At 48.9% G+C, this 18,383-nt stretch overlaps 1 protein-coding gene across 6 annotated transcripts in view; it reads left to right on the top strand.

Annotated features, from left to right (window-relative positions):
- Positions 1-18,383, top strand: part of RNF31 (ring finger protein 31) — a 48,554-nt gene that overhangs the window by 11,709 nt on the left and 18,462 nt on the right. For 3 of the 6 annotated variants that reach the window (XM_039338057.1, XM_039338055.1, XM_039338056.1), the window contains 10 exons: positions 2,009-2,202; positions 3,801-3,947; positions 5,665-5,820; positions 5,936-5,995; positions 10,939-10,996; positions 12,345-12,540; positions 13,433-13,820; positions 14,698-14,970; positions 16,405-16,668; positions 18,168-18,350. In XM_039338057.1, the coding sequence (XP_039193991.1) occupies positions 2,020-2,202; positions 3,801-3,947; positions 5,665-5,820; positions 5,936-5,995; positions 10,939-10,996; positions 12,345-12,540; positions 13,433-13,820; positions 14,698-14,970; positions 16,405-16,668; positions 18,168-18,350 (1,908 nt within the window). In that variant the 5' untranslated portion in view covers positions 2,009-2,019. Of the gene's footprint in view, positions 1-27; positions 161-250; positions 423-2,008; positions 2,203-3,800; positions 3,948-5,664; positions 5,821-5,935; positions 5,996-9,445; positions 9,786-10,802; positions 10,997-12,344; positions 12,541-13,432; positions 13,821-14,697; positions 14,971-16,404; positions 16,669-18,167; positions 18,351-18,383 lie in introns of those variants that run through there. The other 3 variants (XM_039338054.1, XM_039338058.1, XM_039338059.1) reach the window with 3 other exon arrangements.

Genomic DNA, 18,383 nt, shown 5'->3' with positions numbered 1-18,383 from the left:
TTTTTTTCCCCTCCCGACTCCTGTAGTTCTTCCTCCGCGTCCCCGGAGGTCGCTTCGCTTTCGCTTCGCTTTCGCTCCGGTTTCGTTTTCCAGCGGGCGGCTCTTCCCTCCGGCGGCGCCTTCCTGCAAGGCGGGGAAGAAAAGACCCCCCGTTTGCAAGGTAGACCCCCCCCCTCCCAATTCAACACCCCTCCCCCGATGCAATTTTTCCTGCCTTGGGTTCGAATCCGGATGGAAGGCTAGTGCGGGGGGGGGGCGGACCCAGAGGAACCGGATCGAACTGCTCCTGGGAGCAACGGCTGCTTGTTCCGGAGTCGGATCTTTCCCCCAGGCTGGTTCTCGCTCTTGGCAGTAACGGTTCTCCGACTTGCTGGGGCTTCCTAGGCGGGTTGGACTACCTCTCCCATCATCCCCGACTCAAGGTCTTGGGTGGGGGTGGGGTGTGGGGTCTTTGTAATTTCCCCCCTTTCCCCGATCGTGACTTCAGCGAGGTCCAAAGATGACAGAGCGAAAGATGCGTGTTGTTCTCCCCCCTCCCCTTTAGGAGTTCCCACGTTTCCGCCTGAGAGTTATTTATTATTCTTTATTAGATGTTTATCCCGACTTTGTAAAGTAATTTAAAGGGGGGGGGAGACATCCCTAATTCTTCTTTTCCTCCTCCTGTTTTCTCCACAACAACAATCCTGTGAGGTGGGCTGGGTGGGGGGGAGAAAGAGAGAGAGAGAGAGAGAGAGAGAAAGGAAAAAGAGAGAGAAAGGGAGAGAAAGAAAAAAGATAAAGAAAAAAGAAAGGGAGAGGGAGAGAGAGAAGGGGAGAGAAAGAAAAGAGGAGAGAGGCAGAAAGAAAAAAAGAAAGAAAAGAGGAGAGAGGGAGAAAGAAAAAAAGGGAGACAGAGACACAGAGAAAGAAAGAAAAAAGAAAGGGAGAGAGAGAAAAGAGAAAGGGAGAATGAAAGAACAAAAAAAAGAAAGAATGAAAAGAGAGAAAGGGAGAGAGACAAAAAGAAAGGAAGAGAGAGAAAGAAAGAAGAGAAAAAAGAGAAGGAGAAAGAAAAGAGAAAGGGAGAGAGACAAAGAAAGAGAAAAAAAGGGGAGAGAAAAAAGAGAAAGGGAGAATGAGAACGAAAAAAGAATGAGAGAATGAAAAAAGAGAAAGGGAGAGAGAGAAAGAAAGGGGAAGAGAGAAAGAAAGAAGAGAAAAAAGAGAAAGGGAGAAAGAAAAGAGAGAAAGGGAGAGAGAAAGAATAAAGAAAGAAAGGAGAGAGACAGAAAGAAAAAAGAAAGGGAGAGAAAAAAAGAAAGGGAGAAAGAGAAAAAGGAAAAAGACAGAAAGAAAGAAAAAAGAAAGGGAGAAAGAGAAAAAGGAAAAAGAGAAAGGGAGAGAGAGACAGAAAGGAAGAAAAAAGAGAGAAAGAGAGAGAGAGAGAAGAAGAAGAAGAAAGAGAGAAAGAAAAAAGATAGAAAGAGAAAGAGAGAGAGACTGGCCCCAAAATCATCCTAGCTGGCTTTATAATTTATAACTTTGGGGGGGGGGGGCTCTAAAAACATTTTTGAGTTTTTCCAACTTCAAGTTCTCCCCAGTCAGTTTGCAGAATTTGGTTCGGATGTAGATCACCAGTATTGTAGTCCTACGGAGTCCCAAATTGGTCCTTTGATGACTGGTGGACTCCAACTCCCAGAATTCCTCAGCCGGCATGCCTAGCTGAGGAATTCTGGGAGTTCAAGTCCACAAGCAGGGGGTCTTCAACCTGGGCCCTTTGATGACTTGTGGACTTCAATTCCCAGAATTCCTCAGCCAGCGTGCTTAGCTGAGGAATTCTGGGAGTCGAAGTCCACAAGTCATCAAAGGGCCCAATTTGAAAACCCCTGGCCTGAAGCTTCGCCTTTGGCCTACCTGCAAGGGCTGTCGTAACGATTTTGCTTCTTCCAAAGAAATTTTGCTTTTTCTTCGCCAAACTGGCATCTCCCATTTTATCTTGGTGATTCACTTTATTTTTATTTTTCGCAAGGGGGCTCAGAAATGGGGGAGGCCACGCGCAAGTTTGCGGCCCTCCGACAGGAGCTGGTCACCACCTTGATCCGGAATCCTTCCGAACAGAATGCCGAATTTTTGCAGCGCCTGGTGGAAGCGCCCTTGCCCCCCGCCCAGAAGTATCTGGAGATTGATGCCAGGGGCATTTTGCGAGCCAATGTCAAGGAGCAGGTGAGGAGTGGGGTGAGAGGGAGGGTAGATCCTGCTTTGGATGTTTTACCTGTTGAATGTCTGCCTGCAATGCTCTTTTTTCCCATGGGGGGGGGGAGAGGAAGCCACCCTGAATGCCAAGGAGCAGGTGAGGAATGGGATGAGAAAGAAGATAGATCCTGCGTTGGATTATTTACCTGTTGAATGTCTGCCTGTAATGCTCTTTTTTCCCCCATTGGGGGAGAGGAAACCACTCTCAGTGCCAAGGGGCAGGTGAGGAGTGGAGTAAGAGGGAGGGTAGATCCTGGTTTGGATGCTTTACCTGTTGAATGTCTGCTACGATGCTCTTTTTTCCCATTGGGAGTTGAAGTCCACAAGCAGGGGTCTTCAGACTTGGCCCTTTGATGACTGGTGGACTCCAACTCCCAGAATTCCTCAGACAGCGTGCCTGGCTGAGGAATTCTGGGAATTGAAGTCCACAAGCAGGGGTCTTCAAACTTGGCCCTTTGGTGACTGGTGGACTTCAACTCCCAGAATTCCTCAGCCAGTGTGCCTGGCTGAGGAATTCTGGGAATTGAAGTCCACAAGCAGGGGTCTTCAAACTTGGCCCTTTGGTGACTGGTGGACTCCAACTCCCAGAATTCCTCAGCCAGCATGCCTGGCTGAGGAATTCTGGGAGTTGAAGTCCACCAGCCATCAAAGGGCCAAGTTTGAAGACCCCTGATGTAAAGGCTGACAATTAAGCAGAAGTGAACGAATCTTTTTTTAAATGTATTTATTGTTTTATATTATGTTTTTTATATTGTTTTCAGCCCTCCCCCAGCACCCCCCCCCGTCTCTTGACAGTGAGATTGGCGGCCTATAAATTAACAAATAAATAGAAATAAATAAATAAATAATGCAATCAAACCCAGCTTGGAAGCGGAATGGAGTTTAAGGGAGCTGGGCGTAAGGGGCCAGGTAGGATCTGGGGTTCAAGGATGGAAGGATGGGATCCTGCTCGAATCATTTCTCTTTCCGTGGCGATGGGCGTCACCCCGATTTAGCGACACGGTCCTCCAGCTTCCATTTCCAAAAAAGCAAGGCTTCTAGTCCTCAAGAGAAAACCGTTTGAGAGGGCTCATTGCAGATAGTCCTGGAATCACGAGCACAGATGCGACCGGAATTTCCCTGGCTTGGCCAGGCGGTTGTTGTGACTCACGCTCAACTTTGCGTCTTTTTTTTTTTTTTTGCCGTTTTTTTGAAGTGGATCACTGCCGTCGCTAAGTGGATCGCACGGTTCTTAAGCGAATCTGGCTTGGCTAGTCGGAAAAAAAACAGCTAGGTAGGGAGGTCGCAAACGGTGATCACGCAACTCCGGGACACTGTAACCATTTTCAATAACACGTCAGTTGCCGAGCAACGGAATGGGCGACGGCTACGACCGTCGTAAATGCGAGGACCGGTCGTAGCTCACTTTCATCCGTGCCCTTATAAGTTCCAGCGGTCGCTAAACAAGTAGGAGCAAGTCGAGGGCCGTACTTCTGGGACGCCTCGTAAGCCGGCTGCATTCGAACCTGGCACCAGCTTCTGTATTTAAATTTAAAAAAAAAGGCGTAAAACCGCCAATCCCCTTTCAGTTCCAGGTGGATCTCCGCTTGGTCTCCACCGCCTTCCAGATCCTGGAGAAATACGGGCGCAACCTTCTGCATCCTCGCAAACCTTATTTCTGGCGCATGGTCAAATTTAATAATCCCGTCTTCCGGGATACGGTGGACACTATCCAGGTAAGCCCCCCCCCCCATCTCCAAGCTGGATCCCCTTATCTTGATGGGGATCCCGCTGGATTTAAATTGAGTTTTATTTCCGGAGAAGATTCCCGAGGCTTTAAAAAATAATAATAAGATGGACGGATATTTTTCTCAGTGGCTGCCAAAATGAAACTGGAAACTTTTCAATTCCGATGTTCTTTTTTCCTCTCTGATGCATTTGCAGGGAAGGGACTGACAATGTTGAGGATACTATTTCCTGCCTCAGGGCAGGCCCTTCGTAATTGGGATCCTTTCTTGAGGGAAAGAATCTCGTTCTGGGAATCCTGAGGAATCCACCAAGCCCATGGGGCTGTCTATGTTGAGCAAAGAAATGTCCCAGATTTTATAAGCAGAAGCGGTGTGTTAAGCTTTACTGGACTTCTCAGTTTATTGCAGATAAATTGTGTGTCTCAACCTGGGCCACTTTAAGAGGGGTGGACTTCAACTCCCAGAATTCCCCAGCCAGCCATGCTGGCTGGGGAATTCTGGGAGTTGAAGTCCATCCCTCTTAACATCGCCCAGGTTGAGAAATAATTGGCTTTAGAACAGGGGTCTTCAAACTTGGCCCTTTGATGACTTGTGGACTTCAACTCCCAGAATTCCTCAGCCCAGGCACGCTGGCTGAGGAATTCTGGGAGTTGAAGTCCACAAGTCATCAAAGGTTTATTTTTTTAAAGACAGCTTTTTTTCCCTCGCTTCTTCGGAAACGAATGAATGAATCTGCTGAGATTATCCTTTCTTTTCCAGCAATTTCCAAACAATTTAAATAAGGATCGGCATCGTGTAACCCTTTGCAAAAGGCCACCTGTCTCTCCGTGTGTCTGTTTGTATATGTGTTTGTATATGTAGGTGTGTCGCTCTTTTTTGCTTGCCTTCTGGATCTGCTGAAATTATCTTTTCTTTTCCAGCAATTTCCAAACGTTTTAAATAAGAGTTGGTATCGAATTTTGCAAGAGTCTACCTCCCTCTCTCTTTCTCTCTTTCTTCTCTCTCTCTCTTTCTCTCTCTCTCTCTCTCTTTCTATCTTTCTTTTTCTCCTTTCTCTTTACTCTCCCTTTCTATCTCTCTCCCTTTCTTCTCTTTCTCTCTCCCTTTCTCTTTCTTTTTCTCCTTTCTTTCTCTTTACTCTCCCTTTCTATCTCTCTCCCTTTCTCGCTCTCCCTTCTCTCTCTTTCTCTCTCTCTCCCTTTCTCTCTTTCTCTCTCTCTTACTTTCTTTCTCCTTTTCTCTCTTTCTCTCTCCCTTTCTCTCTCTCTACCTTTCTCTCTTTTTTCTTTCTCTCCTCTCTCTCTTTCTCTCTCTCCCTTTCTCTCCTTTTTCTTTCTCTCTCTTTCTCTCATACTTTCTCTCTCCCCCCTTTCTTTCTTTTTTGTTTCTCTCTTACTTTCTCTCTCTCTTTCTTTTTTCTTTCTCTCCTCTCTCTCTCTTTCTCTCTCTCCCTTTCTCTCTTTTTTCTTTCTTTTTTCTTTCTCTCCTCTCTCTCTCTCTCTCCCCCTTTCTCTCCTTTTTTCTTTCTCTCTCTCTTTCTCTCATACTTTCTCTCTCCCCCCCTTTCTCTTTCTTTTTTGTTTCTCCCCTACTTTCTCTCTCTCTTTTTTCTTTCTCTCCTCTCTCGCTCTCTCTCTTTCTCTTTCTTTCTTTTTTGTACATGTCACCCCTTTGCCCGCCAAAATAACGCCTTCTGTTCCGGCAGGGTGGACGAGACGTCCTCCGGCTGTACGGCTATTTGGAACAAAAGGCTGATGGGCTTTACTTCCCGGATCATCAAGCTGAACCAGACATTCCTCACGTGGCGTCCGTCACAGTGGACGTCATGCTACTCCGTGCGGAGCTGAATCTTCTCCTCTCGGTATAGAGGGCTGGGGGGGGGGGCTGAGACCAAGCTGGGTCGGGGGGGCTATGTAACCTCTTGGGGGTCCCTGCTAAGAGTTGAAGGAGGCTTGTGATTCTTTTTCCTGGTATAGGAAACGCATCCAAATCCTCGGATGTTGCAAGAATTAATGCAAGGGAGCCAGGCCTTACAGGTGAGTAGCGCTATGGTGCAGGCTGGGGGGGGGGGTAAAGAATGGGGTGATGTGTATCGTGCAGGCTTTGGAGTAGGTGGGATGGGGGCCCTTGCTGGGTGTGGTTTTGTTATAGTAGCGTTTCTCAACCCTGAAAATATGTGGACTTCAACTCACAGAATTCCTCAGCCACCAAATGGCCAACTTTAAGATGTGGGGACTTCAACTCCCAGAATGCCCCAGCCAGCAAATGGCGATCTTTAAGATGTGGGGACATCAACTCCCAGAATGCCCCAGCCACCAAAGGACCAACTTTAAGATGTGGGGACTTCAACTCCCAGAACGCCTCAGGCACCAAAGGGCCAACTTTAAGACGTGGGGACTTCAGCTTGGCTGGCTGTGGAATTCTGGGAGTTGAAGTCCACACATCTTAAAGATGGCTATTTAGTGACTGGGGAATTGTGGGACTTGAAGGTTGAGAAACATTGGCATAGTTAGTCCTCGACTTAACAACCATTCATTTAGGAACCATCCGAAGTTACCACAGGACTGAAAAATGTGACTGTTGACCAGGCTTCGCACTTACGACCGTCACAGCGTTCCTGTGATCAAAGCTAGGCGTGGATTTAGGACAGTGGCCGCCTCCCAGGGTCACGTGATCGTCATTTCCCACCTTCCTAGCCAGCTTCCAACAAGCAAAGTCAGTGGTGGATTTGCTTAACAATCATGTGATTCGCTTAATGACTGGCAACTCACTTAACGACCGTGGGGAGAAAAGATCATAAAATCAGGCTCAATTTATTTAACAACCAGCAGGGGTTGTGAGTTGCAATTGTGGTTGTGAGTGTCTAAATCCCATTTTGTTTTGAGTGGTCTAGCCTTGGAGAAATCAGCTGTGTTCCTTCAGCTTCTCCATCTGGGATCCATCATCCCCCACCAAACGTGCTGGCTGCGGATGATGGAGAGAGTTCCCCTTACAGGTGGTCCTCAACTTAGCAACAGTTCAGTTAGTGACTGTTCAAGTTAACGATGACACTGGGAAAAAAGTGACTTATAGCCGGTCCTCGGACTTACGGCGTTGCAGCATTCCCCTGGGTCACGTGATCCACATTCGTACACTTGGCAATCCTGTTCGTATTTATGGTTGTAGTGTCTCGGAGTCACGTGACCCCATTTTGCGATCTTTCTAGCAAAACGAAGGAGCCAGATTCATTTAACAATGGCGTTGTTGACTTACGACTGTGGCGATTCATTTAGCGAGAAGGGTTTGCAAAATGGGGCAAAATTCACAGAACGAGCGTTTCACTTAGTGACAAAAAGGGCTCAACTGTGGTCCATAAATCGAGGACTCCGGAGTGAGCAGGATTATCTGGTCTGTGGGTCGATCTTTCCCCCTTCAAGATGGCTTCCAAATTTTCTTCGAGGGGCTTCTTTGACCTTGGAGGGATGAAACCTTGTGTGAAGTTTCTCCTCCTCCCTTCTGTCTCGGGAGATTCCTTGTTTTTCTTTGAAAACATTTCACTTCCCATCCCAGAAGCTTCTTCGGCTCTGACTGGATGGTGGGGAAATGGAAGGATTTATACTCCTCGCAGACAGCTGGTCATTTGCCTTCTTTTAGGGAGTCGTTGAGGCCACTTGGAGGTTTATCTGAGTCCTGAGGCAACTGGACTTCCTTGTTGTTCTTTGAAAACATTTCGCTTCTCATCCCAGAAGCTTCTTCGGCTCTGACTAAATGGTGGGGAAATGGAAGGATTTATACTCCTCACAGACAGCTGGTCATTTGCCTTCTTTTAGGGAGTCGTTGAGGCCACTTGGAGGTTTATCTCAGTCCTGAGGCAACTGGACTTCCTTGTTGTTCTTTGAAAACATTTCGCTTCTCATCCCAGAAACTTCTTCGGCTCTGACTAAATGGTGGGGAAATGGAAGGATTTATACCCCTCACAGACAGCTGGTCATTTGCCTTCTTTTAGGGAGTCATTGAGGCCACTTGGAGGTTTATCTGAGTCCTGAGGCAACTGGACTTCCTTGTTGTTCTTTGAAAACGTTTCGCTTCTCATCCCAGAAGCTTCTTCGGCTCTGACTGGATGGTGGGGAAATGGAAGGATTTATACTCCTCGCAGAGAGCTGGTCATTTGCCTTTTATAGAGCCATTGAGGCCACCCGTATCCTCGGGGTCACCTGAGTGGTGCAAATGGGGGTGGAGCCATCTTGGCTGCAGGATGTTTTCTGTCCTGGGTCTTTTCCCTGTTGACCCTGAGGTAAACCTCCAGGTGGCCTCAACGCCTCTCTAAAAGAATGCAAATGACCAGCTGCGAGGAGAACAAATCTGTGAGGAGGATAAATCCTTCCATTCCCCTCCATCCAGCCAGAACCCGAAGAAGCGTCTGGGATGAGAAGCGAAACGTCTTCAAAGACAAACAAAGTCCAGTTGCCCCTTCAAAAAGCCACTGTTGGGACAACTTAGGACACAGATAAACCTCCAAGTGGCCTCAACGACTCTCTAAAACAGGCCTGTGTCAACCACAAGGCCCGCGGGCCACATGCGGCCCAAAATGTGCTTCCATCCGGCCCGGGGACCTACTCTGGAAAAGAGCTGATGGGAGGGACTCCCCCCGTTCGGTTCTTCCAGCCGGGATTCTCCTTGACGGCGCAGTGTGGAAGAAATAGATCATGAAGCCAGCTACCGGAAAGAGAGGTTTAATCGCGAGGATCAAAGTTGAGTGACAATTCCGCTCGAGTCCCCAGCTAGCTAGACAGAATGATCTTTAAACAGGGTTTATTTAATACCTTTTTGTGGTTTCCAAATTTGTCATTTCTGATTGGCGAGTTTGAATCTGCTTTTCCAGATTATTCCTTCGTTGGGGTGGGGAGGGGGTGTGCAGCTCTCATCAGAGCGAAGGACCGGCCCGCCACACCTCGGCCCGGCCCAGGCCGACCGGGCGCTGATCTACAACTTGGTTGCGTCCCATCGAAGCCAGAACACAGCGGGGCAGCTCCTGACTGATTCCAGTGGATCTTAGGCTGAGCGCCTTATGGTTTCAAAGATGGATGCAATGAGGTTGTAGATCAGCGCCACCCCCCCCCCCACACACACACACCAGCACCTCCAGCCTGGAAGCTACCAGGCTTTCCTTTCATCGGCACAGACTCCCCCCCCCCCCGCATGCGGGATAGTTTCACCGGCATAGACTCCCCCCCCCCCCCGCATGCGGGATAGTTTCACCGGCACAGACTCCCCCCCCCTGCGTGTGGGATAGTTTCACCGGCACAGACTCCCCCCCCCCCGCATGCGGGATAGTTTACCGGCACAGACTCCCCCCCCCCCGCGTGTGGGATAGTTTCACCGGCACAGACTCCCCCCCCCGTGTGCGGGATAGTTTCACCGCACAGACCCCCCCCTGCATGTGGGATAGTTTCACCGGCACAGACCCCCCCCCACATGCGGGATAGCGAGACCGGTGGCAACATGGCAGCACTGGCAGTCTCCCCCCTCCCCATCAGCCCTTCCTGAGCGCTGAGGAAGGAAAGGGATGAGAAGGAAGGACGTGTAGCGGAGAGTGGAATTGGGGGGGGGAGGCTTTTTCGGCAGAGAGGCCGGGAGCTCCACGTTTGCTGGCTAGGGGGCGCTTGGGGAAGGATTTGTAAAGGGGAAGAGCAGATTGACTGGGGGAAAGGAGATTTTATTTTCTCTTTTCCGGAGGGACGAGCCAAAAGGAGGGAGAGCGAGGCCGGAAGTTTATTCTCTGGAGCTCCTGGCGGGTTCCAGTGGATCTTAGGCTGAGCGCCTTCTGGCGTTGATGGACGCAACCAGGTTGTTGATCAGCGCCAACCCCCCTCCCCTCACCAGCACCTCCAGCCTGGAAGCCACAAAGGGAGGGTGGGAAGGAGGGGAAAAGGGAGGGAGGAAAGAAGGGACAGGAAGGAAGGAATGGAGGGTGGGAGGGAGGGAGGGAAGAAAGGAAGGAAGGGAGGGTAGGAAGGAGGGAGGGAGGGAGGAACAGGGAAGAAGGAATGGGGGGTGGGAAGGAGGGAGGGAAGAAAAGGAACAGGGAGGAAGGAAGGAAGGAAGGAAGGAAGGAAGGAACAGAGGGAGGAAGGAATGGAGAGTGGGAAGGAGAGAAGAAAGAAAACAGGAAGGAAAGAACAGAGGGAGGAAGTGTTTTTATTGTTAGCCGCCCGGAGTCCTGCGGGAGTGGGGCGATCTATAAATTTTAATAAAAAAAATAAAAATAAATAGAGGGTGGGAAGGAGGGAGGGAGGGAGGAAGGAACAGGGAGGAAGGAATGGAGGGTGGGAGGGAGGGAAGAAAGGAAGGAACAGAGGAAGGAAGGAGGAAGGAACAGGGAGGAAGGAATGGAGGGAGGGAAGGAAGGAAGGAACGGAGGGAGGAAGGAATGGAGGGTGGGAGGGAGAGAAGAAAGGAAAGAAGGAACAAGAAGGAAGGGAGGAAGGAATGGAGGGAGGGAAGAAAGGAAGGAACAGGAAGGAAGGAATGGAAGGTGGGAGGGAGGGAGGGAGGAACGAACAGAGGGAGGGTGGGAGGAACGAACCCAGCGCTCTCCCATCCTCCGCCACAGACCCTCAGATTTGCCCCAGTCCTGCCCAGCTACCCCTGAAGCAAGTGATTGTCGAGCTGGCCACGCCCACCCCATAGACCACGCCCATTCCAGCCACACCCACCCAGTAGGCCACACCCACACCCCAGGGCAACCACAATGCTGATGCGGCCCTCAATGAAATTGAGTTTGGCACCCCTGCTGTAAAAGAAGGCAAATGACCAGCTGTCTGCAAGGAGTATAAATCTTTCCCTTTTCCCCCCTCCCTCCAGTCAGACCCTGAGGAAGCTTCTGGGACGAGAAGCGAAACGTCTTCAAAGACAAAGAAGGAAGTCCAGCTGCCCGCCAAAGAAAAGCCCCTTTAGGTCCTCCTCCTTCGGTGGTCCTCATTCTTCTGTCTTTCTCCAGGTCCACAAGCCCGCCGATGCTGGACCTCTGAATCCGCTTTTGGCCATTTCTCACGCAGGTAACGGGAGAAAAGAGATTGGCGGTTAGGGCTACAGCCACGTTCGCGGGGCTTATTTTGTCCTGCAAGCCAGGATCATCATCAAACCGAGATGCCGTTTAGACGAGAGGCAGGGGCAGACGTTTCAAGGGTCTTCTGAACCGATGGCAGGACATCCGGAGCTGCGTTTCTCCAACCTCGGCCGCTGTGGACTTCAACTCCCAGAATCCCCCAGCCAGCCTCGATTTACGACCACGGGGGAACCCAAAATTTCTGTTGCTAAGCGAGGCAGCGGTTAAGGGGGGTTTGCCCCATTTTGCGACCTTTCCTGCTGCGGTTGTTAAGTGAATCGCTTCAGTCACACGGTCGTTAAGTGAACCTGGCTTCCTGGCTGATTTTTGCTTGTCAGAAGAGGTCGCAAAAGGGGATCACGTGACCAGCCCCCCCCGGACACTGCAATTTGTCATAAATATGAGCCTGGCTGGGGAATTCTGGGAATTGAAGTCCATATATCTTCCAGCAGTTGCGAGTTAAGGAACACAGCTCTAGAAGGCTTCCTAGTCACTTAATGACCGTTCCAAGTTACGACGCCACTTTAAAAAAATGTTTTCCACACTTATGACCGGTTGTGGCCTCCCCGTGGTCACGTGATTGAAATTCTGACGCTTGGCAACTGATTCATATTTATGACGGTCGCAGCGTCCCGGGGTCACGTGATTCCCTTTTGCAACTTTCTGACGAGCAGAGTCAACGGGGTGGTAAGCCGGATTTGCTTAACGACCGTGTGACTAACTTAACGAATGCGGCGATTCGCTGAACAAAACTGGCAGGAAAGGTTTGTAAAATGGGGCAAAATTCTCCTCATAAGTGTCTCACTTAGCAACCGAAATTTTTTGGCTCAGTTGTGGACTACTTGTAAATCCTGTATTAATTCCTGCCCAGCTTTGGAATAAAATAGGGGTCTTCAAACTGGGCCCTTTTATGACTTGTAGACTTCAACTCCCAGAATTCCTCAGCCAGCATGAGGGAACTATGACCCTTTGATGACTTGCGGACTTCAACTCCCAGAATTCCTCAGCCAGCATGCCTGGCTGAGGAATTCTGGGAGTTGAAGTCCACAAGCAGAGGTCTTCAAACTGGGCCCTTTGATGACTTGCGGGCGTCAACTCCCAGAATTCCTCAGCCAGGAATTCTGGGAGTTGAAGTCCACAAGTCATAAAAGGACCAAGTTTGAAGACTCGTGGAATAAAAGCTGCATCCTATGTAGAGATGGAACTGAATGTTGTTTTTTTTCAGACATAAGCAGAACAACACTTGAGACTGTTGTGGGTTTTTTCCCCGTCCCCCCTCCCCTTTTTCTGGCCTGCAGGGAACCTGCCTCCAGACACCTGCCTGCTTTGTGGTTTAGAAGCTCCGTCGCAGCACTGTGAGGCTTGCAATCAGAGTTTGTGTCCTAACTGCGATTGGCTGTTTCACAAGCATCCTTCCCGGACGCATCACCATCGGGTGCCTATGAAAAACCCTGGCAGAGCATGGCAGAGTCCCCCACCACCACCTAACCCCAGGTAGGCTCGGGGTACAAATAATAATGGAATGGAATAAGGAATGGAATGGAAAATAGGAAATATGGAATGAGAATAGAATAGATTAGAATATAGAATAGAATAATAATAGAATGTAGAATAGAACAGAATAGAATAAGAAATGGAATATAAAATAGAGTAAAATAAGAAATAGAATGGAATATAGAATAGAATAGAAAATATGGAATGGAATGGAATAGAATAGAATAATAAAATACAGAATAGAATTAGAATAGAATAATAATAAAATACAAAATGGAATGGAATGGAATAGAATAGAATAATAAAATAAGGAATAGAATAGAATAGAATAATAATAAAATACAGAATGGAATGGAATAGAATAGAATAGAATAAAATAGAATAGAATAGAATAGAATAGAATAATAAAATACAGAATAGAATGGAGTGGAATAGAATAGAATTCTTCAAACTTGGCCCTTTTATGACTAGTGGACTTCAACTCCCAGAATTCCCCACTCCTGTTCTAATCCACCTTGCTGGCTGAGGAATTCTGGGAGTTGAAGTCCACCAGTCATAAAAGGGCCAAGTTTGAAGACGCCTGATCTAAGGACTTCAACTCCCAGAATTCCTCAGCCAGGCACGCTGGCTGAGGAATTCTGGGAGTTGAAGTCCAGCAGTCATAAGAGGGGCCATAGTTCCCCACCCCTGTTCTCATCCATCTTCCTGGCTGAGGAATTCTGGGAGTTGGAGTCCACCAGTCATAAAGGGGGCCAAGTTTGAAGACCCCTGCTGTAAGCCAAGGATGCACCAAATGCTTTATTCAGTTAGGTTGATTAGTTTATCGATGAATCACTCCATTGTGATTCGTTTAAATCTCCATTTAAATGGAAATTCTCCCCTCTTTTTGCAGCCTCTCCAGCATCCCCTCGGAGACGGCTTCTCTACGGCCCCACAGCCGCCCCCCACTCTCCGCCTCCCACAGCCTGCCCAGTCCGCGCCCGCCCTGGCGCTGCGCGGCTTGTCAGAAGAACAACGATGCCTCCTCCGTCCTTTGCATCAATTGCGACCGGCCTCGGGGGTGCAAGACCCCCCAGACCCTCGGCCTGGAGGACGAGCTGACCCACCAAGGCCAGCTGGCCAGAGGGCGCTGGTCTTGCCAGACCTGCACCTTTGAGAACGAGTCGGCCACCGTCCTCTGCGCCGTTTGCGAGAGGCCGCGCCTGGCCGGCAAACCGAGCACCGGTGACGCCAAGCCCCTGATAGCCTGGGGGGAGGAGAGCGGACCCCAGCAGGAAGATGTGAGTGCCGGGGGTGGGGGGGCTTCCCTAAGTTTTCAAAGTTTTGCTTTTAAAACTTTTGTTTTTTTTTAACCCTTGGAAAACGCCAGCCAGGGATATCGGGAGCTGGGTAGCCAGTACGGCAAATGGCTGACTTTATTTCTTGATTTGTGTCCTGACAAACGACTCAAGGGGGTGGACGTGTTCAATATCCATTCCGCTGCCGATTTTCTCCAATCTTGCGAGGTGGGCTGGACTGGGAGGGAGGGAGGGACCGGACCAAAGTCATCCTCCCCCTTGCTTTCGTATTGAAGGCGGGACTAGAATTCGCCGTCGCCTGGTGGTTGGCCCAAAGTCACCCAGCCAGCTTTCATATCTAAGGCACGACTAGAATTCACCACCTGGTGGTTGGCCCGAAGTCATCCAGCCAGCTTTCGTATTTAAGGCAGGACTACAATTCACCGTCGCCTGGTGGTTGGTCCAAAGTCACCCAGCCAGCTTTCTTATTTAAGGCGGGACTAGAACTCACCGTCGCCTGGTGGTTGGGCCAAAGTCACCCAGCCAGCTTTCTTATTTAAGGCGGGACTAGAACTCACCATCTCCTGGTGATTGGCCCAAAGTCACCCAGCCAACCTTCATTCCTAAGGCCTAACTAGAACTCACTGTCTCCTGGTGATTGGCCCAAACTCACCCTCCCGGCTTTGATGCCTAAGGTCGGACTAGAACTCACCGGCACCTGGTGATCGGCCCAAAGTTACCCAGCCGGCTTTAATCAGACCTCAGAAAGCCCGGATCTGTGTCTGATCTTCCCGTGCTCAATCTCGAGCTCCGATCTTAAGCAGAGCCCGATCTTGCACCCTGCCGCTGATCTAGAACCCGGACCCCTCTCTTCCCACAGGCCCCCAGCTGGCAGTGCGAACACTGCACTTTCCGCAACAGCGCCCACCGACGGATCTGCGAGATGTGCAATTGCACCAGCCTGCACGGTGATCCCCAGCCCCCGTCCCGTGCCGAGAAGGACGAGGTGGGCCGGTTGAAGCGACAGGTGGTGGAAGCCCCCGGGGAGCCCCAGGGCCTGTGGAAAGCCCCGCCCGCCTCGCCCGAGGAGGCGGAGCAACAGAGGCAGGCGAAGCTGCGGGACGACGGGCAGAAGATGGTGGCCATGATCAGGGTGAGCCCTCCCCACCCACCCGCCAAGCGAGTCCCCCCACAATCACTTTTCAACCCTTAAAAGGCGTCTCCTTCCAATCGAACGCCTGCTGGGGAATTATGGGAACTGTAGTTCATCTAGCGGGGGTGCCATTTTTGGGGGTCCAGGGGCCTTTGGAGAGCAAGCCTGACCAAACTCTTTTTTTTTTCTCTTGTTTTTATGCAACTGTGTCTGTGTACATGTCAGTGTATACACAAACACACATGGGAGTGCTATTAGGAATGTTTGCTGCCTTTGATTACTTATGTAGTAGTTGAGGCAGGTGATTAGATAGAGATGGATGGACAGACAGACAGACAGATAGATAGATATAGATAGATGTGGATGGATGGATGGATGGATGGATGGATGGATAGATAGATAGATAGATAGATAGATAGATAGATAGATAGATAGAGTTTGATAGTTTGATAGAGTTTGATAGATAGATAGATAGATAGATAGATAGATAGATAGATAAAGATAGATAGATAGATAGATAGATAGAGTTTGATAGATAGATAGAGTTTGATAGATAGATAGATAGAGTTTGATAGATAGATACAGTTAGATAGAGTTAGATAGATATAGTTTGATAGATAGATAGATAGATAGATAGATAGATAGATAGATAGATAGATAGATAGATAGATAGATAGATAGAGATAGATGGAGTTTGATAGATAGATAGAGTTTGATAGATAGATAGAGTTTGATAGATAGATAGAATTAGATAGATAGTTTGATAGATAGATAGATAAATAGATAGATAGATAGAATTAGATAGTTTGATAGATAGATAGTTAGATAAATAGAGTTAGATAGATAGATAGTTTGATAGATAGAGTTTGATAGATAGATATACTGTAGATAATAAATAGATAGATAGATAGATAGATAGATAGATAGATAGATAAGAGATTTGATACACACACCAACACACACACACACACACACACACACATAAATAGTATGTATGTGTTTGTATATGTATAGATACAATTATACATATACATATTATACTGGTAGATAGACACCTCGGTATGTCTGCCTGTATGTGGGGGTGTCTATATTTATCCTTTTTTAAAAAAACGAACAACTCCAGTTAGTGAACATACACAATACTCTTTTCTCCTCCTATTTTCCCCACAACAACCCTGTGACGTGAGAAAGAACAACTGGCCCAGAATCCCCCAACCGATGCCAGGTGGATCCACCCATCCCCCCAGCAAAAAAAAAAAAGGATCTCCAAATCCATTTCATTAGCTGTGGCCGTCTCCTCAAGGGGTTATTAAACGGTCGTTAAGCCGAGGACTGCCTCCAACTTATTCTTCTTCCCGGCCGAGATAGTTGCCAACCAGCTTCGGCGTCCTGTCTCAGCCCCCGTTGACCTGGCTTTGTCCCTTGGCCCCGCAGGAGGCGGAGGGCGTGGGCGTGGCCCCCGAAATGGTGGCGGCCGCCTTGTGCTACTCGGGAGCTGAACTGCCCCTGGCCTGGCTGAAATCGGAACTGCCCTGCGTCCTGGAAGGTGTGGCGGAGATGGCCACTCAGCGGGGCGCGGAGGAGCCCGGCGGTGGGCTGGGGGCCATCACGCTTCAAGAAGTCCAAGCCGCCTGGGTGGCCAGCCGGGGGGACGTAGACGACGCCGTCAGCCGATGCCTCAGTGCCCGTCGGAGTAAGGTGAGCCTGGACGAGAGGCGTGGGAAAAGGGAACCAGATATTAGCCAATTTTGGTCCCTGTGTCACAAAAAAGATGTTGAGACTTAGAAAAAAAGTTCAGAGAAGAGCAACTAACAGGATCCAAGGCCTGGAGACTAAAACATACGAAGAACGGCTGCGGGACTTGCGTTTGGCTAGTCCAGTGGTTCTCAACCTTTTTAATGCCGCGACCCCCCAACCGGTCGTAAGTTGAGGACTACTCAACCGGTCGTAAGTCAAGGACTACTCAACTGGTGCAGCACCATTTGCAGAATGGGACTTTTGGCGGGCTCAGCAGGGCAGAGACAGCCTGGACAATTCCTATTGGCTTTGGAAAGCCAATAGAATTAGACTCTATTCAAGAGAGTCTCTTCTATTGGCTCTCAAAAGCCAATAGAATAAAAGGGAGTAGCACAGCTAAGGAAAAGGGGGAAAGAAAATGGCGGACTGCGTTGTCTGGCGACCCCCGTGAAATGGTCGTTTGACCCCAAATGGGGTCCCGACCCACAGGTTGAGAACCACTGGGCTAGTCTAAAGAAAAGAAGAAAGACATGATAGCAGAGTTCCAGTGTTTGAGGGGCTTCCACAAAGAAGAGGGGGTCACGTTATTCACCCAAGCACCAGAGGGCAGGACAAGAAACCATGGTCGGGAACTGACCAAAGAGAGAAGCAACCTAGAATTAAGGAGAAACTTCCTGACAGTGAGGACAATTAACCAGTGGAACTGCTTGCCACCAGAAGTTGTGAGTACTCCATCACTGGAGGTTTTTAGGAAGAGATTGGACAGCTATTTGTTGGAAATGGTAGCGGGTCTCCTTCTTGAGCAGGGGGTTGGACTAGATGACCTCCAAGGTCCCTTCCAATTCTGTTGTTCTGCACTGGGTATGTCTAATCTAAAAAGAGAAGGACAAGGGGTGACATGACAGCAATCTTCCAGCATCTGAGGGGCTGCCCCAAAGAAGAGGGAGTCAAGCTATTCTCCAAAGCACCAGAGGGCAGGACGAGAAACAATGGTTGGAAACTGATCAAAGAGAGAAGCAATATAAATATAAATACCCTTTCTCTCTAACTCATTTTTCTAGCCATTGATAAAAATTGTCCCATGTTCTAAAGTACACGGAGTCTTCTTTCTCTTTTGTCTTTAATGTCAATCTGTCCCATTTCTGCACCATCTAAAATTTTCTTAATTAGTTCTTCTTCCGTCGGTAAGTTTTCATTTTTCCCAATATTGGGCAAATACAATTCTTGCTGCGGTTAGTACATCTAAAATTAAGTATATCCAATCGTTCTCATAGCTTCCTCCTATTAGTCCTAACAGAAACAATTCTGGCTTAAAATCTACGTGTTTTTGAGCCATTTTCTCCAACTATAGGTGTATTTTTGACCAACAACATTTAGCTTTAGGGCATGTCCACCAGATATGCTAATAAGGACCTGGTTTTTTTTTTTTTTTTTTTTGGATCTTGAACTTCGCTCAACAGGTGCAGGAGTTGAAATCTCTGGGCTTCGAAGAGCGGGGCTCCGTCTTGCAAGCCCTGTACGAGAACAACGGGGACTTATGGCGCACGCTGGTCCAGCTGCAGCAGGCCCGCTTAGCGCCGTTCCACCAGCGGCTGTGGGAGAGCGAAGACCCTCCCGTGGACTTCAAGTGTGCTGACCGACAGGTGAGCGAGAGAGGAAGAGGAAAGATCAGGAGT

The sequence above is a fragment of the Crotalus tigris genome, unplaced genomic scaffold (genome assembly GCF_016545835.1).
Source record: "Crotalus tigris isolate CLP2741 ecotype Arizona unplaced genomic scaffold, ASM1654583v1 scf7180000017690.20705106771:4171800, whole genome shotgun sequence".
Lineage (NCBI taxonomy): Eukaryota > Metazoa > Chordata > Lepidosauria > Squamata > Viperidae > Crotalus > Crotalus tigris.
The sequence above is the reverse complement of the archived record's forward strand: the minus strand, read 5'-3'. Positions and strand labels throughout refer to the sequence as shown.